This window comes from Pyricularia pennisetigena, assembly GCF_004337985.1.
Source record: "Pyricularia pennisetigena strain Br36 chromosome 7 map unlocalized Pyricularia_pennisetigena_Br36_Scf_8, whole genome shotgun sequence".
Taxonomy (NCBI): Eukaryota; Fungi; Ascomycota; class Sordariomycetes; order Magnaporthales; family Pyriculariaceae; genus Pyricularia; species Pyricularia pennisetigena.
Genome location: NW_021940920.1, coordinates 1,050,563 through 1,077,403, shown reverse-complemented (window position 1 = coordinate 1,077,403; position 26,841 = coordinate 1,050,563). Strand labels below are relative to the sequence as shown.

At 49.7% G+C, this 26,841-nt stretch overlaps 6 protein-coding genes across 6 annotated transcripts; 2 read left to right on the top strand and 4 right to left on the bottom strand.

Moving 5' to 3' along the window:
* Positions 1-1,673: 1,673 nt before the first annotated feature.
* Positions 1,674-1,943, bottom strand: PpBr36_09438 (uncharacterized protein; the record flags this gene model as incomplete). Its single annotated transcript, XM_029896559.1, has 1 exon — positions 1,674-1,943. The coding sequence occupies one exon, from the start codon at positions 1,941-1,943 to the stop codon at positions 1,674-1,676; it is 270 nt and encodes an 89-aa protein (XP_029744504.1).
* A 7,539-nt stretch (positions 1,944-9,482) lies between these two features.
* On the bottom strand, positions 9,483-9,721 carry PpBr36_09437 (uncharacterized protein; the record flags this gene model as incomplete). Its single annotated transcript, XM_029896558.1, has 2 exons — positions 9,483-9,593; positions 9,671-9,721. 2 exons carry the CDS (start codon positions 9,719-9,721, stop codon positions 9,483-9,485), a joined length of 162 nt encoding a protein of 53 aa, XP_029744509.1.
* Positions 9,722-10,054: 333 nt separating this feature from the next.
* Positions 10,055-11,125, top strand: PpBr36_09436 (uncharacterized protein; the record flags this gene model as incomplete). Its single annotated transcript, XM_029896557.1, has 3 exons — positions 10,055-10,268; positions 10,341-10,732; positions 10,802-11,125. The coding sequence occupies 3 exons, from the start codon at positions 10,055-10,057 to the stop codon at positions 11,123-11,125; spliced, it is 930 nt and encodes a 309-aa protein (XP_029744508.1).
* An 8,954-nt stretch (positions 11,126-20,079) lies between these two features.
* Positions 20,080-20,760, bottom strand: PpBr36_09435 (uncharacterized protein; the record flags this gene model as incomplete). Its single annotated transcript, XM_029896556.1, has 1 exon — positions 20,080-20,760. The coding sequence occupies one exon, from the start codon at positions 20,758-20,760 to the stop codon at positions 20,080-20,082; it is 681 nt and encodes a 226-aa protein (XP_029744507.1).
* A 1,492-nt stretch (positions 20,761-22,252) lies between these two features.
* On the bottom strand, positions 22,253-22,825 carry PpBr36_09434 (uncharacterized protein; the record flags this gene model as incomplete). The annotated part of the gene is made up of 1 exon (XM_029896555.1): positions 22,253-22,825. One exon carries the CDS (start codon positions 22,823-22,825, stop codon positions 22,253-22,255), a length of 573 nt encoding a protein of 190 aa, XP_029744506.1.
* Positions 22,826-25,931: 3,106 nt separating this feature from the next.
* Positions 25,932-26,762, top strand: PpBr36_09433 (uncharacterized protein; the record flags this gene model as incomplete). Its single annotated transcript, XM_029896554.1, has 1 exon — positions 25,932-26,762. The coding sequence occupies one exon, from the start codon at positions 25,932-25,934 to the stop codon at positions 26,760-26,762; it is 831 nt and encodes a 276-aa protein (XP_029744513.1).
* Between the last annotated feature and the right edge of the window lie 79 nt (positions 26,763-26,841).

Genomic DNA, 26,841 nt, shown 5'->3' with positions numbered 1-26,841 from the left:
CCCCCCCCTAAAAGGCTGTGTGGAGAGCTTATTTCTGTGGTTGTTCGCTTTGCCAAAACGTCACTGGTGGGCTTAACGAAATTTGGCCGGCAAGGCGAACGAGTCAGTTCAAGGTGATGATGATCTCCAAGGCATTGAGTGGTATCATTTACTGGGAGATGATTTTCCAAGTCAGTCAGTCGGAGAAAAGGAGCCCAGAGCACCCGACCTTCTGGTTCGCAGACTCGTGCTCGACCAATATATGATATCATACACGTGGTATCACGAAGCTCTGGTGGGGATTCCCTTTAGGTTGGAATGCTCTGTTGGTAGGTGCGGCTAATCCTACTCTTCTACCAAGCTATCGGATAGAGCCAACATTTCCCAGCTTGGAAAAAAAAAAATGAAAAGTTGATGGAGAAATAAGTGACAGCAAAGACCAGCATGAGGGTTTTTCGTTCTTACCTGCCGAGGTCTACCCCTCCTTTTCCCTGTCCCGGTTGGTCTCTTGTCCTCTCTCAGCGCTGTGCGACGATCTCAAGGAAAAAAGCTCTTTGTCCGCATTGTGGATCTCTTTCTTCCCGGAAATGGTTCCCCGGGGAAATGGATTCTTTTGTAGCCAGTCAGGAAGTTGGCCGTGGTCAGTTTTTGCATGAGGCCGCAGTGGCTGGACTTCCATCTAAGCATGTAAGCTGCAGCCGCAAAATGGGTATCGGTACAGTCGAACCACATCCAAGAGAAGTACATTTCTGTCGCTGGGCATCAAGAACCTGATGATTTGCCCAGCTACAATATACCAACCTCACACTATCGAGAGTCGGCAGTCAAACGACAGCAACCGAGACCCATAGGGCTGGCTGGTAAACCTAGAGCGGTCTGACGGAAAGGGGAGGGGGGAAAGGAAGAAAAAAACCGCTCAGTTTGCCCATCCGTGATGCGGCCAAGCCAGTTATGCCAGATCCATCATGGTCCACCTCCCTCCTCGCTACCACTTGTTGCGACGTAAGTAGCGTGACATAGAGTCCAGCCCCAAGGAGGATACCTATAGTACCAGACAAGCAGCAGTACCTACCTGCCCAACCTTGCCTTGCTTGCTTGCACCTACGTTGCGCTTCATGTTCCCATTTCCAGTCAGGCAATTTACATTCACACCCACCCTTCGCTGACTTTTTTTTATTTTTTTCATTTTATCTCTTTGGCTCGGAAATTATCATATTGCTTCTCCTGGCTGCCGAATGCGACAGCAAGACCCAGCGAAACAACTCGTGACACGTCTGAATAAAGTGAGTCGCGCATTCTCCTTAGCGCGCGCCACAAGACGCCGGGCAGTTCATCGGGTGTCAAAAGTTCGCTAGGAAGTGTACAAATCGTTAAGAGCACAGAGAAGAGGGGGGCGTAGGGTCTGTGTGTGTCCTCATTGAATCGACCATTTTGCCCGTTTTTTTGGGAGCAGGCGATACCAAATTCTGATGTGTCGCCCGCAAGCTTATCAACTAGCGATGGCATGATCTGGACTGCCCCCCTCAAGGTTAGAGCTAAAGCTAGACCTAAGAGCGCAAGCGACTTCGAACTAAGGCGAAAGCGGCGGCGTTGGTTCATTCTCGGGGGCAGTCAAACAAGCGCCCCCTTTAGCCCAGGTCCCAAATCGGACCATGATGGGGTTTTAGTTGATGGAGTACTGCCTTGTCAGGTTGCTAGGTCCCTTCGCCAAGCAGACCGGCTTCGGCGCTGAAAGCCGTTTCGAGCCTGGCTGTAGCACCCGGCTTGGCCCAGGTTGGTGGTATACGGAATAGTGCGCGGGGGTGTTTTTTCTTGGAGATTCGAGGGGGGATGATATCAACATGCCACCAGCCATGTCGGATGACGCTTGAATTTGCTTCTTTTTCTAATTTATTAAAGTTGATGCGATTCGATAATGGGATTGAAAGCCTGGCTGTGCATATCGTAGAGTGTCTTGTGTTCATTTTCTAATTTCTTCTTTTATTTTTGCCTAAACCGCGTTGCTTCCTTCTCCCATCCCTAGCCACCAATCGCGCACTGGCCAAAAAAAAAAAAAAAAAAAAAACCATGGATCTGTTGCATGGGTAGCATGCTCTTGATCGTCACAAAAACCACAATCTATTTGGCTTTGCTTGCAACATAAACGAAAATTAAGAAGGGGGAAAAAATAGGCAGACATCTTTCTCCTGGTCTTTTCTTCAGTAGATAACTTTCCTAGTCTCGTATAAGCTAGTCCAAGGCAAGTATGTTTGACCACCTCGTCTAGCCGGATGTTCTGAATCATGATGTTGTCAAAGTCGGGCCGCTGCTGTCAAACTGTAGATCACAACTCGAACATCTCTCCTGTATGATGCGTGGCTGCCTAACTGTTTGAAGTCTTTTTTCCTCGTTCCGTCGGATGTCATAGCCCTTGAGTAGACATTCATCTAGGCTTTTTTTTTTTTTTTCTTTCACAGGAATCCGCTATGCCTAATCTAGTCACCGCGTATTACTTTGTCAGACAACCGCCAAAAAGGTGCTAAAGATATGGAATTCTCCGGATTGGCATTGACTCTATCACGTGGTTGCTCCTCTCCCCCTCTCAGTAAACACAAAAGCGATTGAGATTGATTCGATCGGAGTGTAGTGGAACCGGGTAGATCCCTCCACGCCCACCAGCAACATTTGCTATCATTGGTCGGCTCGCACCAAGTTCGCAAAAACCCCTTGGAGATGATCGACAAGATGCCCCTCAGCTCAATCTCCAAAAAATCTCACAGCACGAAATTGGACATGCCCACAGATTTCCCCTTTCGGGGCAGTAACTCGATTGGGTCAGCAACTCGCCCTTTTTGGCCTGTTTGCGCACGACCTTGGGGGTTGTTGCTTTTTCCACAATTGGGAGATTACAAGATTGCCGGATGCCATGGGTTTGGTTCTTGAACAAGACAAGGCGAGGACGTATTGGAGTACCTGGTAAATCTCCAGTTGTGAGATCCCTATAGCAGTTAGGGTAGGTGGATCATTGATTACTTCAGCTTTTGTTTGTGCATGGGCTGAAAGTCTTTTTTTTGGCGCTAACGAAGAGGCTTTTTCACCTATGTCAGTCACCCGCATGTGCGACCTGCTTCATTTCACCTACATTGTATACGCCGCCTCCTTGATTCCACAATCAGAGTCAGCGAAAGCCGCAGATGAGTTCCACAGCAAAAAATACCACAGCGGTCTCGTCAATCGCTCCCCTTGGTTCATCCCGTGTTTCTGCATTCAATTGATGTTCTTGCACCTATTTCTCATCGCAAACTTGTCTAATATCTAGTGCTTTCGTTGCGTCCACTTCAGGATTAAGTAATGGGGAGTATGTGAATTGAACGTCTGCAGCCTGAATACCGTCGAACTAGTCGTTATCTTTTTTTTTTTTTTTTTCTGCTAAAAAGCCTAAAAGCCACGGGGTGATCTGCATGGTTTGGTAGGGTACAGCGTTGTAATCACAATTAAGGGTCCTTCGGTTTCGTACAATCAATTTGTTCCAAGACAAACTACCTCGGCTTGAGAGGCTTGGTGGGCATGCATGTTGCTGGGACCAACTTGTGTGTACACGATTTGAGACTCTTTCCGCCTCAATTTAACATCATTTTCGACAGGATGGCTTTGATGGATGGTCGGCTAACTCTTCCGCCTACAGCACTTTTAAATCTACTGGGCCCACCCCGGGCGGCTGGTTTGTCCCCCGACAGTGGGGGGATTCTTTTCTCTCTGTCTGTGCCTTGACACTCTACCCTGCTGTTGCCGGTAAGCGCACCCGCCGAAAAGCTTGGTATCTCCCACGCATTGTGCCAATCATACAGACTGGGGGCTTGCCGAGGTGTTGTTTGTGACAGTAAAATATTTCCGTTGGTAATTCACGATGCAATGTCGGACAATGACATGCAAACTCGACAAGGCTTTCCGGATTGTCTGCAAATGTTGTTTTTCGGCACGACCAAAATAAAATAAAAGTTGGCAGGTCTACGGATCGATGCACATCGTTCTCTCTACCTGGCCAAACTTGACGCATCTAGCAATGATGCAATAAGATATGTCGCTCTCTTTCCCCACGCGGCTTTTGTTCAGTACCTGGTCATTATGCAGCATTTTGTGTTCAGTCGGCGATAAATGCCATTCAAGGCAGCAAAGACACCCTGCATACTACGTAGTGTGATATCACTACCACTTAGTCAAACATAGTACTAGCATTACAGTGGAGACGTGGCCATGCATTTTATTTGTGCTCAATCGGCGATCAGTATTGTTCATCTTCAAGTCAGCAAAGACACACTGCCCTGCCTGCTTACCACGCAGTGTTGTATCACTACCACTTAATCAGACATCTATTTGCGATCAGTCGGCGATAAATGCCATTCAAGGCAACAAAGACACCCTGTCTTGTCTATATACCACCTAGTGTTATGTCACCACCATCTAATCAAACTTAGAGTATAAACATGGTCATGCGTGAACGTTTCCTGAGTTGGTGCATGTTTCGTCTGTCCCAGCTAACCGAACCCAGCTGGATGTCACACGGAAATCGCATTTGGCATAATTTTGAGAGCAAGAGAAAGGGTGCAGGTAGGAGCAGAAGAATTTGGAACAGGAAAACACAAAAAAGTATGCTTAATTGACTTCACATGATGCTCGAGTGTCGAGCCGGACGATCAAAAGACGCTGGGCTGACACATACCCAGCCTTGCGCCTGATCCAGCGTACGACGTAGGGCGTACCTGCATGGCGTTCAAAACCCCGTCCAACCTAGCCTCGAGCTTTTTTCCCCTCTTTCGCTGCGTGCCGTGCCAGCACTATAATTCGACACTACTGCTGTCATCCCGCAAGTAGCGCCACAAGCCTATCCGTGCGTGGCGTTTCGTCTAGCTCCGGTCTTGGCTCGAAAAATTTGTTAAAGTGTTTAGCAACCACGCATTGGTTGTCTCGAAAAAAAAATCCCAGTGGCAATTCTTAGGTAACCCTCCCGTCATGGTTGGTGGTGGCGGCTTTTCGTCCCGTCGAGCCAAGAAATGTCGTCGATGGCAGCGTTTGGGCGCGAGGCAAAACAAGCATGAGTTGGGATGGTCGAAACTTGAGACGATCAAACACCAATCAACGTGGTCTCCGGGGCCCCGGAGAAGCGTAACCAGCAAAGCGGGTTCGTTCAGCCGTCTTGTCTTTTACTTGGTGAGGCTGCGGAGGCACAACGACGTCCTTGTGGTTGTTGTGCTGGGTTTGTCCCGGCCGGTGTCAAGGCACGGATTTTCCCATGAACCAGGAAGCCTTGGATTGACACGGAGAGAATTGCCAGCGTGATGCTCGCTCGCCCCACAGTCAGTGGCGTTGACAAGCCTCCTGCGACAGATCAATAGTGTGAATCCGGAAGACATTTTTTGCTTTAGCGATCCCGGACCGTTGTGGAATTCCTTTTCATCCTAATCATTACACTGTGGCTGTTGCGCCTCTCTTTGAGAACGTGAGGTTAGTGGCTTTGGGTTGTAATTATTATTAGTCTTTGCGCAAATTGCACACGACGTTACAAAGTACAGAGAGCATGAATGGATACCGCGCACGTGCGGGAAACCCAACCGAAAGCAACTCTTGCTGCATTTGCGGTGGATCCTAACCAAAGATTGCCGACACCTTAAAGGGCAATAATCCACGAACAGCACAACGAGCACGCATCTTTTTTGTTTGGGGTCGCTCTTTTGTGGCCTTGGTGCCCCACGTCCGTAACGACCAGCCTGAGACGGACCCTGCGCAGAAGAGGATTTTCAGGAGGAGCACATCCAAACGATCATGACAATTAACCATAACCAGGGTGCTGGGAGTCGGGTTTGCTGCCATATTCGACCCAAGGACTGAGCACGGGACCAAACAGCAAAAAAAAATTGAACAAACTTGTATGCAACGCTGCGTTGCATGTTCTAGACTAGACCCCATTGTCTAGACTCGATTGCATCTGAACTCCTACGCTAGCGCTGTAGGTAACCCGATTGTGCTGGACAAAGATAAGATGAGATGGATACCCACCGAACAAGACACTAGACGAGACGATGTACCTAGGTGAAAGGGGACTCTGTCCTTTGACAACAAGCAGTCTCGGCCAAGACGAGCCAGTCCCATCTCGGAATCTAGATCGCGTCCAGGTCGATGACCCTGGCGGAACAGCATACTAGGTGAGGGCGACATAAGCTCTTTCGGAACGTCGAGGGTTCGTGCAACGGGTACAACTGCAGCACGCCACAGTACCACTGGGCAGGCTAGGCCTCGAGTTTCATATGCCTTCCTCGACTGTCCGGTACCAGACAGGGTCCGTCAGCATTCGAAAACCACCCCTGCGTTCTATCTGTCGTCGGGTGGCAGGAGGATTTACATCCAGCCTTGGTAGCACATCAATGATGTGAGGCATGGAGGATGAGGTCGTGGACCTTAATTTCATAACCTGCTTGACCTAGTTGTATCAAGCATGTTTGCTGCATCAATGACAAAAATTCCGATAAGATCTGCTGTTACTTCTAAAAATGTACTCCAGGCCACTTTTTCTGCCTGACCCTAATGTTGCAGGATGAAGATACCTTCAGTTCGCTAAGGCCGATGCTGTGAGAAAGTCAGGAATATAGTCCTACCTTGCAAAGCAAAGAGACTTTAGATTGCTTGGGGGAGGTTCATGCACTGAGAGAGTCGAACGCTATGATTTACGCGACTTGATATTCAATGTTTAGTTTCATGGAGTTGCATTGGTATTTTCGAAGTGGCTTTTACGCTTTTCTTTTTTTGGTCAGTAGCATTACGTCGTTGGCACAAGACTAAGTCAGTTCACCGCACGCCAGCCACGTTGATCCCTCTAAAGTTGCAAGCACATATCTACTTCGAGATGGAATATCAAACGAACAGGATAAATAAATCATCTGATCTACATAAACGACTCAGTCGGACTGACGGTCCGAGTTCCCCAAAGAAAAGATAGACTTTTTTTTGGCAGCATTGCTCACTATACCAATCGAAGGGAACCATGTTCTTGGCGTTGATACTATCGGGGGCTGTACCTTGAACCTGGCTACCTCTGAAGCCTGTACCTCAACATCCATATACGCAAAGTTGCAACCGACAATAATAGCCCGACGCCAGAATCAGACGTAACGATCTAGACAGGGAGCTTTATCGTGAGCCTTGAGCATAACTCCCTGCATCGGCTATGTTGTCGACCAAGCTGCCGACGTTTGGGCTGGAACCAAACACACGCATCATTATTTGTATGCATGAACAGTCAGCACGCCTAGAAAAGCTGTGATCGTGGCAACAAGCGGACCGGCAACCGATTACTGGGGAAGTGGGCTGGCTGGGGGAGAAAAAAAAAAAAAAAAGAAAAAAAAAATAGAATAGAAGAAAAATAGGCTAGCAGTAACGAAGAGTCAAGACACAGTGAGTTGCAGCAAATACTCTCTCTGGGTGTCTCCGCAAGGCATTGATGTTCCCAAGACACCCTGCAGAAATCCGGAACATTCTCAGGTGTGCCATCCTGTCATTGTCTCGGATTTGCAAACTGCGTTGTGCAATACGACTATCCCAGGCAGGTTTGCTTGAATGGAGGCACTGCCCGAAACTAAAACGACATGTTCAGTGCGAATTGGGCAGAACTACCGCCAATCACCACTGCAAATCATGAAAATAGATCGAGAGCTACTGGGTAAATCCTTCGAATACGACGATCCTTTACTCGTGCACTGGTTGCTGCCTCCTCTCTTGAGAAGCAACTGAACCATGACCCTACTGCCATGCGACAAATCTTATTCTGCTGCCCATACTATTTACAGCACAGACAATTAGCAGCATAGATAGGAAGGGATAGTGATGGGCACATTGATCAAGCAGCAATAAAATAGAAACACAGCCGAGCGGCAGCCAGGGACGATTGCCTGTCAATCCACTCTTAGTGACGCACAGAGAATGGCCGACCAGATGGCAGCAGTCAGTTTTAGGTTTTTGAGATGGCAGATGAGGGCCCTTCGGACCGGTGGGAAAGGTTGGATATTCGACATCGAACCAACCGATCATTTTCACTTCTATCATAAGTCACCAGCCAAGCCATCCCTCTTGAGAGTTACGGTACGGCATAAGATCAGCCTGATGATCCGGTTACAAACACAAACTCCTCGGGAGGAGGATCGCTCACGGGGCGAGGCTCCCGCTCAACGCATTGACGGGGCATTGTCTGCTGTGCTGGTGTAGAAAGAAAAGCTGGCAGGGCATTCTTCAGTTTGGTGTGTGTGCTCCTCTGCTGTGGCAGTTCGACTCGCTCCTCGTCTCAAGTGTCCTCGCAACGACCCGGGAAAGCCCCTGTCCCAAAACACAACCATGGAACCGGGGGAAAAGGAGTGGGTAATAATTATATGAGAGAGAGAGAGAGAGAGAGAGAGGGAGAGGGTGTGAAGATAAAACCAAATCCCCGTCACAGCATGGCGATATCCTCTTTTTTTTTTCTTTTTACCCTCTGTTCGTGATCAGGGATTTGGGGTGTGAACAGCGTGACTGACGAAATATTCCCCGCAGGGGTCGGCCAACTTCCTTAAATTGGTAAGATTGACCCGAGGCCGGCCGCCCTCGAACCCCACCATCCCAGCCTGCGAATCCGCGAATCGTGGATCGAGGTGTGCGGTAAAGGTATAGGGAACCACAGACGCCCTGACTCTCCATACTTGACAAAGCGACCTAAGCCAAGAGGCGAAATTGATTTTCAAGGTTTTTGGTGATGGGGCTTGGGCCTCGAGGCTCCAAGGTAATCCTCGTAGGGTGCAATCCAGCAGGGTTAATGGTCGATCGATTGAGATTTGATAGCATAAAGATGCAAAGGTCTGTGTTATTTACAGAGAGAACCTGAATGCAAGACGGAAATCTGCTTATGCAAATCGCTACTTCTGTGCGTTACTTTGACGTTGGATCGTTACTGACTCTGACTTGACAGTTCGAGGGTTTACTGAATTAGCGTCAGCTGAATGTTAGGTGGGCGGCCACGTTAGGGTTCGGGTAGGTAGGTGCTGTCCTGTATGTACGTACAGCTGATTCGCAAAGGCTTTGGTACCAAAGGCTAGGTGCTGCAAACCCTGGCCCGTGCATTAACCAGTCAACGTTTGGTCTCTGGCGATCCTTAGAATCCTGGCGCTTTTCAGAATACATTGATCTCATCCCGCTCTCCCGGCCACAGGACAACCAGCCTGCAGGAGAGAAGTAAAATAATTCCTTTTCCGAAAAATAATAATAATAATAATGATTATAATAAAAAAAAACCCCTTCTTTTATTTCTACTCCGTTAACAACTCATCACCCACCTCTGCGCCCCCAGCCCCTTGCTAATCAATACCCCCCCCCCCCCTTGGTCGCACGAGCAAGGGTAACTCCCAGTACCTTGCGCTGTCAAGCACGACCTGTCAGGATTGGGCCGGGAAAAACCACACCCTTTCTTTTCACTGATCAGCGGGATCCCGGCCTCTGTCGTAACTCCTTCAGAGGTCCACTTGCAGCACTTGTGACCGGCTGCCGTTGTTGCCATTGCCCCAGGGATCAACGGTGTGGATGCGCTCGCTTGCCGGTCTCCAGCTTTTCGAACCCCCTGCCTTGTGTTTCTTGTCTCTTATTTTTTTTTCTCCTACGCTGCCGCCCTGCCATGCCATGCCCTGTCCTTTCCACACACTCCCTGCTGGGTCGATGGGACCGACCTCCGCTGGGAACGAGCAAATCCCATTTCGGGAGATCTGACAGTAAAAAACAAATCGTCGGTCCTCGACTGCCCTCTTCCTACTTAAATCTCCACCCCTCCCACCTCCCGGACTTCCCGATATCTTGACTGTTCCGATTCAAGATCACTTTTCCCAAATTTAAACATCTCCTCAGCTGGTCCTCGGGTCTACTGTCCATCATCTTAATATCTATTTACAAACAAGCCAAAGCCCACGATAATACACGACCCCAAAATCTTTAAAAGAAAATAGACCTGCTCCGCTTCTAGAATCGACGACATCACTGCCTCTTACAGACAAACAACGAACCAACTTCACTTCACCCTCACTACATAAAAATGGCCGCCACCATGATACAACAGCCCTACCCAATCCATCAGCAGCAGTCGCAGTACAGCTACATGGTTCAGCCTCAAGGCCCGCCTTCGCCGCCCATGGAGGACAACAAGTGCTCTCTTCCATCCATCTCGAACCTTCTGGGCTTGGCGGATCAAGGCTCACCAACCTCCGAGACCTCGGCCCAATTCCGCGAGGAGCAGAAGCAACAACAAGGTTAGTTGTTACTAGCAAAGCAGGCATGCAACCAAAGACAACAATTGGCAGTCATTCTAACCTCACAAACAGCAGCACAACAATCAAGGCCCAGCTCATCACATTACCACAATGCCATTCAGTCTGTGCGCCAGGGCATCCCGCCGACGCCGCCCATGACTTCTGAGACCTCATTCGACGGTTACAACTCTCCCTCAAACAAGTCGGTCAGCCAGCTTCCCACCAGTGGCTACTACTTTGAGGCGACGCCACCCCCAGGCCACATGGAGCTGGAGCCCCGCCCGCAGATGACCAGCGTTTCCAGGGTCCCAGTTCAGGCTCCTTTTGCGCAGCCTGCCTATTCAGCTCCCTATGGCATGGCCCCCAGCAACCCAATGGCAGCCTACTACCCTACGATGCAGCCTACGCCGCCTCCTCAGCAGCCTCAGATCTCCAGCCTCTACTACCAGAGACCACTTCCTCAAGTAAGTACCGCACGCAGTGTTAGGCATCGCAATTATGGTGTCATATATCCAGAGTCTAACATGCAACAGACCTTCCCTCCCATGCCTGTCAACGTCTCAATGGGCCCTCAGTCTAGCGCCAACCCCTGGCAACACCACCATTACATCTCGCCATCAGCTGCGGCATCGTTCCCCCAGTCTCAGGACCGCTACATCTGCCAGACTTGCAACAAGGCCTTCTCCCGCCCGAGCTCCCTGAGGATACACAGCCACTCGCACACCGGCGAGAAGCCTTTCAAGTGCCCACACGCCGGCTGCGGCAAGGCTTTCAGCGTCCGCAGCAACATGAAGCGCCACGAGAGGGGCTGCCACAACTACGACAGCAGCAGCAGCAATGGTACCGCCATGCACTGATGGGGCGACTGATGTAATCGACATGAAGCGAGCCCAGCTTCGGCGATAATCACTGCAACGAAAAGAAAGAAAAAAGTAAACAAAAAGAACAAAAACAGCATAGAACCTCTTGCAAAAGAGGGACGTCTACCATCTCCCCATTCTGAAACACAATCCTTTCACGAGGAGGCGGCTTCCACTTGGGTAACCCAAAAAGGGGACTGGCGTTTTTTTGATATTAGCATTTGAGCATTTACGTGGGCGTTTGCATTTTGTTTTGTGGGAATTTTTCAGGAGGTTTTTTTATTGTTTTATTCTACTTCTGATGATATACCAATCTTTTACTTTTCTGTTCTTTCAGAGTTGCGAGAGAGGCTGGTCTTCCCCAACCTTGAACACAATCTCGGAAAGACGGGGAGGAAGAGAATCGGGTGGAAAAAAGACACTAGGTTTCTGTTCAAACGTTCTTTCAAGTCACTCTTTTGCACAACAATGTCTTTTTTTACATTCTTCAATTCTCTTCTTTCTGTCTTTTCGTCATTTTAATGTATATATAGTAGACAAACCTGATTCTCTGGTGTTTACAAGATCAGGTTTTGGGGACTAAATTCAGGTAGGCCTCAGTGGCAGGAAGGGGGATAGTATTAAGAGCAAAAGAAAAAAAAAAAATAAGATAACTCGATTACAAAGTCATTGCAATTGAAACTTTCAAGCAGCCTTCACCCTTGTGTTATTTTTTGTTGAACTTTGTGCATCTCCGGATATATGAGAGCTGCGTTAATCTCTTGCTTGTCATATCTGCCGATCACCGGTGTGTCATTATGCAACATGGCGTCAGCAATGCATTTGGCTATTTTCGACAGCGCGGATCATACACTTGGAAAGATGGGAATATGCTGGGGGGCAGTTGCTCTCTCAAAAAAACAACTTTGTCGGGTTTCTGCAATTTCGGAAGTTTATGACGGCAAACCTGCGCATGATCTCACGCTGCAGCGACTTGCCAAGTGGAATAAACACACTCCTTCTCAAGGGTCCTTGGTTTTATTCGTCAAAAACCAGAAGATGGGGAAATCTGCCTTGGAAAAATATGAACTGTGGGCTATGTGGGATTGGAAAGGTGAGTAAAAAGAGGCAAGTGATCAGCGGGCTTGGCAGCAAATGTTCCCTTTGTTCTTTCTTAGGGGACCAAGAGAGATTGGCCAATAATCGGCAAGCAACCCAGCGATTACAACTTGGGGAAAAAAAAAAAAACAAGCTTGAACAATCTTGGAGAAGAGGGCCTCTTGGATCATTGTTTACCAGCTTTTTTTTTTTTTTTTTTTGTTCCCCTTCATTTTTTTTTACTCCGACTTTCTGTCCTCTACCCCAAATTCGTTTTGTGGATGATCGACATTCCTACCCCCCAACGGCAAATAGCAGGGAAATCCGACATGGCTTCTTAGTTGGCCGTTACAGTGTGGAGTGGTCACGAGCAAGAACATGACAAGAAAAAAAAAATATCGCTCGTGATGCAACATAGCTATGTAGCATTGGAGGATATTTTTGCTCTTTAAACTTCAAATGCATAACAAAAATGCACGCACGTGTTCACTACACTGCCAACATTCTTGACAGCCGTTCCCGTTCAGCACAGACTGGTGCTAGTGTTTTTTTGATGTTATCAGAATTAAGCATAAGGGAATAAGGGGGGAAATGGACTTTGTGCTTGCGGGATGCAAGTGTCAACTACGGGGAGCATTTCTGCATCTGAGCACACGAACAGGTTCGTTAGCGAGACTCTCTGTTCCATTGGCCAAGAGTGACTGGCCATTGAAAGGCAAAACATCAAAACGAAAAGAAAGAGAAAAAAAGTCCGAGATTGATTTCCATGGGTTGAGATTATCTAGGCTATCTAGCCGGTACGTGGACGGAACTGGGGACACCTTTCTCCCTTGGCCCCCATGAGGGTGAGGTCAAATCTCTCTTGGCAGGGAGGCGATTGACGGCATTTTGTTCTCTTTCTTAGGTCAGATCAAGGCACGGCAAGATCTTGGCTCGATGATTTACATACATGACAAGCTGACCAGGTTATGGAAATATGTAAATGCATTAAAAACGTTTGTGTCTTTTTTTACCAGCTAAGCCCTTTCGGTGAACGATGAGAGGTATTATGCAATCGGTGGCAAACTTTTTGCTGTTTTTGGTCCCCATGTTCTCCCAAAAGATCCAGGACTCGGGTTTGGTTACTCCTTGATGCCTTCGCTCAGCCGCAAGCGAGGCTGCTGATGATGTTGGCTGCCTGAAGATGTTTCTGATGTCGAATTGTGGGGGGGTTCTATACGCTGACGGAACCCTGAAATGTTTCGAGAGATCCTCACTCCGCTCGCGCAAAAGAAGGGCGGCCTCGAAAAGCCCCCCTGCCTTACTGGCTAGAAGAGTAGGAAAAGGCAGGGGAGGAAAGATGATTACCACAAGGGGGTACGGGTTGATGAGGGGGAGGTCTGAGCTCGCATTGGTTGTCTTTTTTCCAGTGATGGTTACCCATGTTTTTTGTTTAATTTGCTAGCATGGCGGAGGAGAGGAAGAGTGTATAAAAATATCAATTGAGAAACACCGGCGGCTGTGTGGCGAGTAATTTGCTTTGCTGCACTTGATTCATTGTCCATGTCAAGGAGGTATCTTGGGGGACTTTTTGATTAGGCGTAGCCTAGTAATTACTTGGTTTGGCAGAAAGTCGAGCAGCAAGAGTCAGGACATACCAGATGAACGCCGTTTGGCACAATTCAAAATACAAGATGATCAATCAGCACCGGAAGTGGATCTCGAGCCAACTCTAACCTGGCATTCGAGGCGCAATTCCCTTCAATGACTACTGACTGTATCCTGGCAGACCTAGGCACGGTAAGGTACGTACTCTTTCGCTGCAAACTGATCATGTAGACAAGGTGGGTGGGTAGGTATCTGTGTACTTTGTTCTAGGCTGCCAGTTGCCTACCTAATTACAGTTTGCTCACCGACTTCCTTCAGTTGGACTCATCGTGGTATCTCTGCCGAATCGTCCGGTCTTCGCACCGCCCCCAAGTGGCAGACAACAAAAAAGCGGAGGGTTCCGAGAAGTTGAGGAGCGGAGCCGGAGCAAAAGTCAAACGGCTAGTGAATGAGATCCAGGACCATGCGCTTCCTCTTTTTCTTCTTTTTCTTCCTTTTCCCCCCCACCTTTTGCCTCGTTTCTGCATACCCACCCACATATAAAGGCCAAACAACTAATACCAGGAATGTGTTCCGAGCACAAATCAAAATGCACAGCACAAATTACCACGTTGATGGATATACAACATACCAAAAAAAGCGGACCGCTGCGAGGCGGTCAGCACAGCGATGGGGTCAAATCTGCGAACCTTTTTGCGCAGTGGGAATGAATGACCCTTCGTGCATATGTTATGCATCCTTGCTTAGTGCTGAACATGGAGATGTATGCATTTTTACTGGCTACGTTAATCTGCGCAGCTGCAACAGGTGCAGCATCTCACGCATCCCGCTCATCTCAGTATTACGTGGTAAATTAATTTTTGGGCCTTGGCTTAAATTACAGATGCCAGAAGATCTAAAGATTTTTTTTTTGGTTTTAATTTTTTTTTCCCCTCCTTTGGTGCGAGGCGCCAACTCGGACGGGATATCCTCGCTAGCCCCAACGGTCGGCGACCTGCACTAACAAGACATCCACTACAGCGCGTGCCTAGCCTAGCGTCCGTCAACGGCGTCGGGAAGGTGGTGAGATGGCAGGTGTCGTCTTGTATCAAGGACGAAAAAGATTTGCTTACGTTACCAACCACCCACGTTGAACCACATGAGTAACAAAAGACGACCGACTCAGGCTGATTGGGATACCCCGGCATGCCCCGTAGTACTTGTTGCTGTGCCCGAGTCCCAGATTCGCTTACCGCAGTAATTCAAGAGGATCAGCGTCTTGATCAAAGCTTATGTACTTACTCGGGTGACACCACATGTACCCAATCAATGGGAGCCTATCTGTCATTTTGCGTCGGTCTGTTTCGGGGAGATTTGCAGAAGAAAAAAAAACTTGTGCTCTAACACAGCGTCAATCGCGGTATACGCGGCTATCGACGTTGAGTATGCAGTGGTATCTGAATTGCGATCCTCTTATTTTAATCTATAAAGGTTGGTGGATGGCCATGCCATGAAATTGCGATGCCGAGAGATTTGTGGGAGGAAAAAGAAACTCCCGATTGAATTTTGATTTTGTTTTGTTGTTGTTGTTGTCCTTCATTGCTTACCGACTGCCACCCTACCCAGACAGTTGTACTGTTTCACACTCGAAGCCAGAACTGCAACCTTGAGCTCAGCTCGGTCAGCTCTGTTTGGTGTTTGCATAAAAAAAAAACACCACATCGGATGGTTGTGGTCGACCTACTGGACTACCGGCTGATTTTTAGTTTCTAACTTTTTTTTTTTCTTTCTTTTTTTTCTCTCAAAATTCCAAAATAGCTAGAGTTTGGAGTGTACCATGTTCCTCTTGCAATCATTGATAGTCCAATGTTGGGTAATATGTGCGTCTGGACTCGAGACCGAACAAAAGACAAAAGAGTCAGAAAATGACGGCTGGCAACATAAGTCAAGACCACTTTCCTGCCAGATGTGAGAACATCAGACCACCAGCACCTGGCGAACGACTTTTGCCATTTTTCCCCACACGAGTGGAAGGAAAGGGTACCTTGGGTATCTTAGGTAAGGAGCAAAATGGCCTGTCCTTACAGGGCCGCTCACCCACAACGCCCATCACCACACCTGAAGAAATCCCATCACAGTCGCAGTAGTGACCTGTTAAGACCGAACCTGCCGTATTCAGCATGTTTCTTCAATTTCCTCCATCCCTTTTATCGGATCAAGAAAACCCTCCCACTCGGTGATACTGCACAGTGCTGTAAAACACCGACGGGATCGTGAGCTGGAAACCAGGGAGATTTTCCTGGGCTGAAACTCGTAAAGCCTCTGCCGAGTGGTAGCCAAGCCAGGCTGCCAAGTCAATTAACCTTAGTTATGCCCTGGCTGCTACCAGAGATGTGTCGCCGGGACACGGACACAATCCCTACCGCGAATCCCCTCAGTGGTGATCATTTTCAAGGGCAAGGTCAAGGGCAAGGTCAGGGCAAGGGCAGGGCAAGCGCAAGGGTAAGGGGTGGAGGTGGAGGTGGAGGCCTTGTTGCGGAGACTCCTTTCATCCATTTTTTTTTTTCTGCACAGGCAAGCACACGCGCTGCAAAAACTACCAAAGTACGTATTTCAACATGCACACCCCTCCCCCCTCCTCACTCTCCACCTTTTGTCCACCTTGATCCCGCCCAGATCCACTTCCACTCAAAGGCGTGTGCCTAAACCAGGGCGGCATGGGGGCCCGGAAAGATCTCAACCCGGTGGGAACCTCTGACGAAAAATATGTGCTGTGGTAAATACGCATACAAAAGAATAATTAATACCTAATCACACGAAGCTTATGATTGATTGGTACGGCACTATCCTAAGAGGGTACTGTTATGCAATAATAGAGGTACTGTAGTAGAGCAGACAGAAAGGCCAGTAAACACAATAGAAGACAAAAAAATGTCTCCACAATCCCTCTCACAGTCAACTTCATTCAAGCTAGACAAACGCAGGGTCCCGCATCGTCGGCGATTTATTCCCGGTAAAGGTAAGCGGCTTTTTTTGAACACTTGGCCGGGGAAGCGCAAAAAAGAAAGACAAGAAAGAAGGGCAGAAGCCATCGGGAGTAGGCGCGAGATGCGGGAAGCCGCGGTTTTTTTTTTTTTTTTTTTTTTTTTTTTTTTTTTTTTCCCTCTCTTCTCTCTCTCCCTCTCTCTCCTCCAGGTGATCGAGATGATGTACTGGAGCGGAGATCGGCAGATAAAGCGGCAAAGTGGGTGTCTGTTGAGAAGCTTTTTTGTTTTTTTGACTTGCTCCACGAGGTTTCAACTGTGGCCTGTCTGTCACTCTGTAAGAATACCAAAACCCCATGTGGTATGAATCGTTATGGCGTCAGAACAGGGGCTTTAAGATTTTGCGGCCCGACGAGAGAGGCCGACGGGCCATGGGACTCTTGACGGCGGCCCCGCTGGTTTTTTTTTTTTTTTTTTTTTTTTTTTTTTTTTTTTTCTTTTTTTTTTTCAGCATGCCGTCTTGTCGCAGGAATGAGGTGTCTAATATATCTCACGGTTACATGCAAAACTTTGAGTTGATTAGGATCATCACTGACAGCAGTTATGATCAGCATAATGGGATGCTGGCCCTGTTGTTTAGATCTGGGGGAAGAACCGATGTGCGAAAGCATCGTCAGTTTCGCCAACGCACTCAAAAAGAGCACATCTTTTCCATGTTTGATCCAAGGTTTCTCATATTGGTGAACTCTGAGACTTTTAGGGGGCTGATTGTGGTGGTGTTCGTTCTCATCTTCCGCGAGCAGAAATTCCCGTCACATTTGGATCGCCTTTGCCACAAAAGTTAAACGAACAAACGAGGGGCTCAGAAAAGCTTCAGGTTGAAGGTTTGGTTTTGGACCTTCTAGAATGCGGTTCTGATCACCACATCATTCATCTCTGATCAGCCCATGACCTGGACTGTTGGGGCCGACTTGGGCATTTCAAGCGTGCAATCAATGAAAAATGGCAGGTGACTGATACATGCTGTGAAGAGATCAAACAAGACATGGGACAAAATTTCCGAATTGGTTGTGAAGTGAGGTCGGCGACGTCGATATCCTGGACTGTAGACAATGTATTTTTAAATTGCACTATGAAGTCGCTTAGCAGTTTAGAAACAACTTCCAAAGCGTTGAGCCACGGCCAATGTTACCAAGTAACTTTTTCTTGGTTTGGCCCGCCCCCACTATCCAACATGAAGGGTCAGGTAAGGTGAACCATATTCGGTCGTATTCTCGAATGAATGTAGTATCCTCGCTATTTCGTATTTCCTCGACTGGTCACCGAGGCATGAAAACTAGGGATCACCCTGGATCTTCTTGCGACAGCTGCACCTACTTGTCATGATGATCCCAGAGATGATGAACTATTGCACATCGCACTTGAGGCAGTGGGACCAGCTCATATGCCGGGCTCACCCCCGCGGAGCCGCGTGGGCAGAGTTTTGATAGCCTCCAGGCTGGTCCAGGAGTTGTAGTTATTTCCAGATTCGGTATGAATCGTGGTTCATCGTTCAGCCCACAAGATCGGCGATTTTGGCACAAGGCGCATAATTTTCACACTCTTTTTGGGAACATGTCAAAAGTCAAAAGAGTCAAGGTTGGTAGACCGCTCTGGACTTCAAGGTGTCGCCCTGTGACTGTGACGGTGTCGCGGACTGATACGCCCGCGGGACTGTCCGGCGTCTTGTGCAGGGTTCTGCTCCTAATGACTTGGGCGTGGTTTTTGTTGGACAGGTGAGGACTCCAACTCCCACAGAAGCCCCGATGGCCTGGGGACATGGTAGAGCCAGCTTGAGTGGCGAAAAAAAAGGCATCCTGGCTTATACTCACAACAATGTATACCTGGACTTAGATGCTAGGTTCCCCGAAGCACTCACGGGAGCGCATTTCAGTCTGTGGATACTATATTGCTATGCAACGTTCATATACATGTTCTTTGCTCGTGGTCCGTGGTTCCCTTTGTCCGTTGATGCATATGTTTGAGATCTAGTCATCACAAGTTACATTTTAGATCACACGCTCGAATGTATATGTCCTATCCACTTTCAGTCTTTGTAGGAGTCTTTGTAGGACGAAAAGCCTGAGCGCCCTTATACCCCAAACTACTCCCCAGAAGGCTCTTCGACCCCGTCTAGGAGTATACAACATTTATGATCAAGGCTTTGAGTGCGGTGTGTAAGCAGTGCATCTAAGTTTATTTATAGAGTGCTCAAGTGCTAGACTGGCTGTACTAGACGGCCTTACACTCGGCATAATAGGCCGTGTATTGCCGTTCTTGTGGTCGGTGAAGCAGGATGTCACATGGGGTACCTCGCAAGGAACGAGGTAACCATGTCGACCCTGCCGACCTTGTGAGAGATGGCAAGATCTTGTGCTGTGGCTCAGTTCAGTCTGCGCCTATGTTCTGCCACTTGATCACCATGATGCGAGCCTTGACTCTGCATCCTGATCCCTATTCCCCCGGCTTCGCACTCGAACTCCCTTGTCCTCCTGGTTGCTTACCCTGCGAAAAAGAAAACCAAAAAAAAAGAAAAAAAAAAAACCGCTTCATTCTTCAAGTCCTCACCCCGGTAGCCTGCAACCTCTAATGCTCCTATTGCCCGAGGCAAAGCGCTCCAAAATTAGCCGCATGAAGATGCTACAAAATAGGTCCGACTTTTATGCCGGAGCGAGCAGGCGGAAGCTGAGTTGTACGAATCTACTCCAGGTTAATATACAGAAATGATACCACACCACCAACAAGACAGGACCCCTGGATAATCTACCACTTCCGGCGGATTCATGCATGAATATGCATCTTCAGTAGTGGCGTGTGTAATCTTCCTTTCCCCGTCCTCCTTTGCCAGGGGGGGAGTCTTTGTCGATGTGCGCACCTTAGCGGTACTGACGAGGTGGCCGGTAGTTGACGGAAAGATACAGCTACTATGGCAGGCGATGGGCATGATGTCTGCCAATGCCATGAATTAGCTGCGTGCCACGTTTGAGGACCTCCACTTGAGGTGCCCTTCTTCATGCCCTGGCTATGCAGTTGATGCGCGATTTAAACAGTGGCGTGCCTGGACCCCAGCAGAGAATCATCGCCCGGGGAGACGGCGACGCACCCCCCCCCCTCTATTTAGAGAGTGGACTCTGGTGGTCGCCATGGAGGCTGGTTGGATGTTACGGAGTAAGGGGCGGGCCGAAAGCGTATAGGGCTTTGCAGCTCTATGCCTTGTACAAGACACATGCTCATTACTATCAAACCCCTCTACCGACCAAACAAAGCCCGCACCCCTCCCTCCCCCTAAAGCCACCCAACCGCCTGGACCATCTCGCCCCCAAGCACGGAGTCGACATAGCCCACCAGCCCCTCCCGCACCCTGCCATCCGTGACGCGGCCGGCCGCGGCGTCGAGCCCAAGCCCGCCGTCGACGACCCTGCTGAGCCCGTACCGCTCCACCTCCCGCAGCATGCAGGCGCAGAGCGCAATCTCGCGGCCCAGCGTCTCCCTCTCCGCCAGCGTCCTGGCCAGCTCCTCCTCGGCGGCCGCGTACCTGGCCCTGGCCCTGCTGAGGCTGGCCTCGAGGGCCCGGTGCTCGTCCTGCGCCGCCTCGAGCAGCGCAAGCTCGCGCTTGAGCTCCGGCAGCGCCAGCACCGCCGGCGCCTTTTGCGGCTGCTGCTGCTGCTGCTTCTTCTTCCAGCCTCCTGCCTTCCCGCCCCTCGCCGCCACCTTGCGCGCCGTCAGCTTGGTCCGGTACAGGCTGTGGATGAAGAGGTCGCGCGCGAGCCCGAACTCGCGCGCCGCCGCGTCGCGGTCGCGAAACGTGCCCGGAAGCTCCGTCCGGCTGATGGCGTCTCGTCGCAGCGACAGCGCCGCGAGGTCCAGCTCGATCTGGTCGCGGATCGTCCTGGAGAGCTCCTTGGTCCTCGCTGAGCGCGGTGGCTTTGTCAGCGGCGCCTCGAGGATCTTGAAAAAGTCAACCATGGTGTTGGACTTTTTTTTTTCTTTTGTTATATTGTAGATGTTTTGACTCGAGAGGTGGCTGTTTTATTCGGAACAAACTTTTCAAGAATGCTTTACTTTACAAGGCCAAGATGAATTAAGTGTGGCCCAAGGCCGAGGCCGACTGGTTACGAGAACAAAAGCGTTGTAGATTTGTCGTTCGTGGCGATTTCACCGAAAAGAAAATCGATGAGAACTTATTAATACTAACAGACAGCATCCCATCGGACATTGGGGTTGTCCAAAGCCTTGCGCACATGCATGTCTGACGTGCCCCCCGGAACGGGCGACGCATCGCAGCTTATATGCAGCACAAGGGCTGCTGGGTGACCATCACAGACAATAACCGTGCGTGCCCACCACCAATCACGAGGCATGGGATTGACCGCCGCACAGGATAAAGCACTGCTCCTGTGCCACTTACGCCTCGTCTGAACAGTGTCTTGAAAAACTCTGCCTGTGTATATGGCCACATCTACACCGGTATGTCTCTGTACAAGGAGGCAAGCCTTGAATGCAGGTTCGGTTGTGCGACCAACACTGGAATCACCCGGCTTGTGTACCATGGCACTGTGAATAGAGAGCAAAGGTGAACGAACACAGAGAAACACAATTGTCCAATTGGAATTAACGAGAAATGTAGAAATTGAGTCCATGATACATTGACGATTATGCTTTTCTTTGGAGAGAAACAGACATAAAATTGTTGGGGGATGAGGGGTTTGATTAGCAGAGCGGTTAGAATGAAATAATCTGATGAATAGAGACATGAGATAAAAAGTATTTTGCCGATGTTCGTGCAGACCGAGGTAAACGGTTTCTGCACCGCTCGGCCCATCAAGTCATCAAGGGATCTGCCAAGAACGTGATTGTTGGGAAACGTATTACACAAAATAAATACCATGATTAACAGGAGTAAAAAAATAAAGGAAAACATCGTCAAATGAGCCGTGAGGCTTTGATTTCTTTCTTGTTTTGCTTGGCCGTGAGACCACCCATCCATCTAAGATGGGGTACTGAAATTTATAACACGATGGGGAGATGCCAAGGCTGTGAAGTCGAATGAGGTTTGAGATATTGAAGGTATGCGTGGAATTCCAAAAGTGTAACTTGGGAGTTGGTGGTGGGAACGCCCTTGATATCCTTGTCGCCTGGTCGCCCCTGTTTTCGTCCATGAATATGTCGTTTTTTTTTTGGACGGTGCAGTGGTGAAGGTGTGAAGTTGATCTATCTGGAGCAGGATAGACCAACCGGTGTCGTGGGGGCCGGTTTGCGCCACAAGGATGACTTATCGCCGCGTGCCAGTTGCCATAACAGTCACCATTTACTGAACAAGTGCCATTCTAAGGGTGCCATATACGGATGGCATGTTACACAATCACCCGCGAGCCCCCAAGGCAGGCAAGGAGATACAATCATTGCCCGGGCAAGGCGCAACGATTCAACGCAGTGCACACATTCGCAAATCGGATCTTCAGTGCCGAGATCTTGAGCTCGAATGTCCATGCTTATGTCCATGGTGGTGATGCCGACTGCTGCTGCTGGATTGGTGATGACGACGTGAGGTTGACGATCCGGTACTCGCGGCCAGTTCACGCTCGAGATCGGCAGCTCGTTGGCGATACCCTCTCACAATCTCGCGGATATTTTCGATGCGGTCGAACTCGAGATCCAGGTCATCCAGCTCTGCCATGATGCGATGATACCGTGCGATCTCGGCATCGGCGTCTGCCACCAGATTACCCGCCTCGTCATACATGGCGCGAGTAGCTGCATCGCATTGTTCCGTCAGATGTTGGATGCGCTCCTGGATTCCCCGAATAACGCGGTCAAAGTGATGGCCCAACTGTCGCAATGAGCTTGTGTCCATCATGAGGAGACCTTGCGACGAGGCCCTGCTGGCCGCACGAGAGGAAGATGAGCCCGCACCGCCGCCGCCGCCTCTGTTGATGTGCGCCTGGGCTTGATGTAGCGCTAGCGCATCCTCTTCCGTGAGGCCAAGCTGATCGATGGGCACTGCATTTTGCTGATGGGACGGGGACGACATAACGACCTATTTGATAAGAAGCGGCAGAGATTTCTCCAAGTGGAGACGGATCCCGCTCCGGAAAAGCCGGACCGGCCCGGGGCCGCGGTCACGCCGGTGCGATGCCAAGCCTGATTGGACAAGGAATATGCTTGACCGGGCACGCCCTGTTAGCAGAGGCACGAGATGATTTCCGATGTCGCGGTAGAAGCCTTGTCAGTGCTGCGTCACAGATGGTGTTTGTTTGTTACACACTGCGAGCGATGAGTTGATGGTCCCACCGGGGGACAAAGCCGCCTGGGCCTAGGCTTGGTTGCAGCCACGCGGCTGAAGTGCCGAAAGTCGCGATGAATTTGCAAAGCGCAGTTGAAATTGGCGGTGAAGTTATTAACATGCTTCCCAAGTATGGTGGTGTGCAGGACGTCATGGCTCCGAAAGGATTTGTCTTGTAATCATCGCCGGTGTTGCGGTAAAGAGTATTTGCTGTCGTTGAGAGGAAAGAGACGAGGCGCAGGGTCAAGTAACAAGAAATAAAGTCGTCGCTGGAAAAAGAAAGAAGTCAAAAACAAACACCGAATGCCGGATGAGCTGAACACGATAAGAAAGATTTAAAGAAAAAGTCGCAAATCGGCTGAACTAAGCAAAGAGAAAGAAAGAAAGGCTCTGAAGGATTGACAAAAAAAAAAAAAAAAAAAAAAAAAAAAAAAAAAAAAAGCGCGCCGTCGGAAGGATTACCGAGGGCTAGTGATAGAAGTATACACTACGAGAATAGCGCCGCCCCGGTCTTGGTTCAAAGTGGATGTGACGAGAAGTGGATGGATGGTGTTTTAGGAGGAGGGCAGATCCAGGACCCGGCGGGCAAGGGAAAATAATACATAAAAATAAAATCAAAGGGTGGAGGGGGAGAAATGCGGTAGATGCGGGGCCATAGTCGGCGGCGCCACTAGAATCACAGCTTCCGGTGTACGTCGGGCCCCTCCGAACTCAGCCGGGCTGATGACGAGTCGTCGAGGACCTCTATCCGATCTAATTGATAGTGCTGATCTATCTGAAATTGATCTCTCATGTCTCGCTCGTCTCGCCTCGCTTCTGGACGCGCGCGGCTCGCTTCTTGGAGCCTTAGGGGTCATCAAGCACCGCGGGCTTTTGCTGTGACACAGAGACAAGGGCAAGACGATGATCTGCATGCAGTCAAAGTCTTGTGCCGGGTCTGGTCAGGCCTCGTCTACCTAAACGAGGGCGGCTCAAGAAAACTCGACGTTGGGGAAGACGGGGCAGGCAGGCAGGTAGTCAGTCAGTCGGCCGCAGTGCGGTGCGGGTGAATGCAGGAAGATGCAAATGCAATGCAAGCTTCGCGCGCCGTTTACTAGGTAGGTACCTTAGGTGGTTATCTCTATTGCTGCCGCAGATCGTCGACTTGTTTTGATCACACCCACTTCCCCGGCAGTGTTTCCTCGAAATGGCAAGGCGCGGCATCCACTAAAAGTCTGGTGGCGCTAGAACAGGCGCTGCGGTCTTTTTTGGTCCTCTGAACTTGATGGCTGTCTGTAATGAATGGTTCGGATAAAAAGGCTAGAGTAAAGGACGCAGAAATTGGGTAAACAAGGAATTAAATGTCAGAGTACCCGGTAGATAGGGAGAGGTACTGTATGTAGCACATGCACAACTCAGGCTCTATGTACTGTAATACCACAGATACCAGACAGCCAAGGGTCCCAGCCGACCGGGAACTTGGAAAAAAAAAAAAAAGGCACCGGCAGCTATTGCAAGCCAACCAACGTCTGCGCTTCAACAGGCCTGCACTTGATGAGCAGAAAGCCCGCCCCGGGATGACTACCCGCTCCAATGCGACGAAGGTCCTTCGGTGAGCGTAGTCAGGGTCGTCTCACCGACATAATATCACTTGTCCCAAGAACGAAAGGTGAGTCGTTACCTTCCAATTCGGACTTGGGCTGGTTATCTAATCGTGGGTGAGCTGAGAAGGCCTAGTCATCGCTACCTATCAAGCAGCGGATGGATCAGGTACCGAAGTGGTAGCTGGAGGTATCTTGATTGGATACGGTCGGAATTGACGAACTGGGTACTACCAAAGGAATAACTCGCCAACACCACCTCCATCTCTTGCTCATTCAGGAAATCCGAAGCTGTGCTCCATGCCCAAGGTAGGCAGGTACCTTGACTGGAGTGCAATACTATGTATATTATAATCCGGGGCAGGCGCGTACCCCTGCAATTGCAGCTGAGGAAAATCAGAGGTGCTTCTGAAATTGTGGGTCATTATCAGCGGTGTGTAGTGGTAAACCCTTGAAACGTGAACGCGCGCGCGTGTTTACTCGGACCACCTGACTTTGCTTTTGGGCCCGTATCCAATGTTTAGCCGAAAGGCTAACGTCTTCAGCACCAGTTTGTCTACCTGCAATTAATTCATCATGACCACGCGCTCAATGTACTGTAGCGGTGACCAGATTTTTTTTTTTTTCTAAAAAAAAAAAAGAAGTCAAACCACCGCTTCAAACCAAGCCATCATAGTTGGATGAAATGTAAAATTCCTCCTCCAAGTCGACGGTTTCTCACGCGTATTCTACTTGATACGACAAATGATTTCTTGAAACGGCCCCGCCCATAACATCTGAGCAAGAAGATTATTGCTATGACGACGCCTCAGCTTCTAACCGCCAGCCTTGCCTGGTTCCACCCACTCACTGTCGACGTTGGTTGACCGACCAGGTAATCGAGGAATTCTGATCCGAGTTTTCTCTGGTGTTCGCAATATATCATTCACACCCTTCTCCTCCATAAGCGCCGACAATCCGGCGATGAGTGCAACAACTCTAAGGCTTTAGAGCCGCCGTGTTCAGCGGCTAAACTGATGTCACTCGCTCTACTGACGCACTTGCGCGACCTGCCCTATAAAAGATTCTACATAGGCGCCGAGCTCCAAAGTCCTGGCCAAGTAGCCCCTGTCCTCGCGCATACTTGAGCCTCAAGAGCCTCGCCTACCTTTGATTTTCTCAATAAATTACAAACACCAAGCACGTGCAGACGCCCGGAACCGGCCCTTACACGCTGCGACCAAGTGGATCGCACGCTTAGCCTTTTGCAGTTGTTAACCCGCCTGGGAAACGACATGGAGAATATCAGGCGCGAGGTCTTAGCCGCCTATGAGAGCGAATATCGTCGCCTCGCCGACGTGTACGAGGAGAAAACCGAGCGCATGTGTGTCCTAAACGAGAGGTTGAGACATGGCGCCAATGACCGTAATACCGGTTCCGTCATGAACACTGACGAACACCGTTCGGCCTTGCGCCGATTTGAGACTTTAGCAGGGGAGATAGCGGACCTTGAAAACAGGATAGACGCGGCACGCGTCCAGCGAACTCCCCGGCATGCAGATGATGTAGAACAGCCTGCCCAGCTCACCGAGCAGTTACTACAGCTTTCCGATATGCGCCGTAGGCTCGAGGAGGCTGCTCGGGAGTTCGGGGAGATCATGGGACAGGAGCTGCGAGCCGAGCATGATAAGCAGGAGATGGTGGGAGGCCCCGCGCAAGCTGCCAAGCTGGAGTTGAGCATTCTCGAAGCTTCCACAACGTGTACTGCGATGCTGCTGCAGCAGCTGAGTGAAAAGATCAACCGATGGCGTTTCATGTCCAGGCAAATGGCCCCGAGAGTAGCTGTTGTCGACCGTGGCGAGCGTGGTGGAGAGAGTGATGCCCAGAGTATCCGCAGCGGGCTTACAAGAGGCTCCGACACTGGTGCGGGCCATGCTCAGGGTCGTTCAGTAGGCCCCTTTGACGAACCGGGCATGCTCGTTGCAGACTCGAGTGTTTTTCTCGCAGCCATGGAAGGCAACGGAGATATCGCTTTTGATGAACCAGGAGTTGTGATTTTCAGCTGGGCTGGTCGGAACAATAGCCCTGCTGCTGCTGCTGGACCGGGTGAGCATTGTGCCCAATGACAAGGCCACCCTGGCGCTAATCATGGGTTTCCACAAGGGGGACCGGGTGGTTATGGTCCTCCCGGTAGTACTTTTTTTT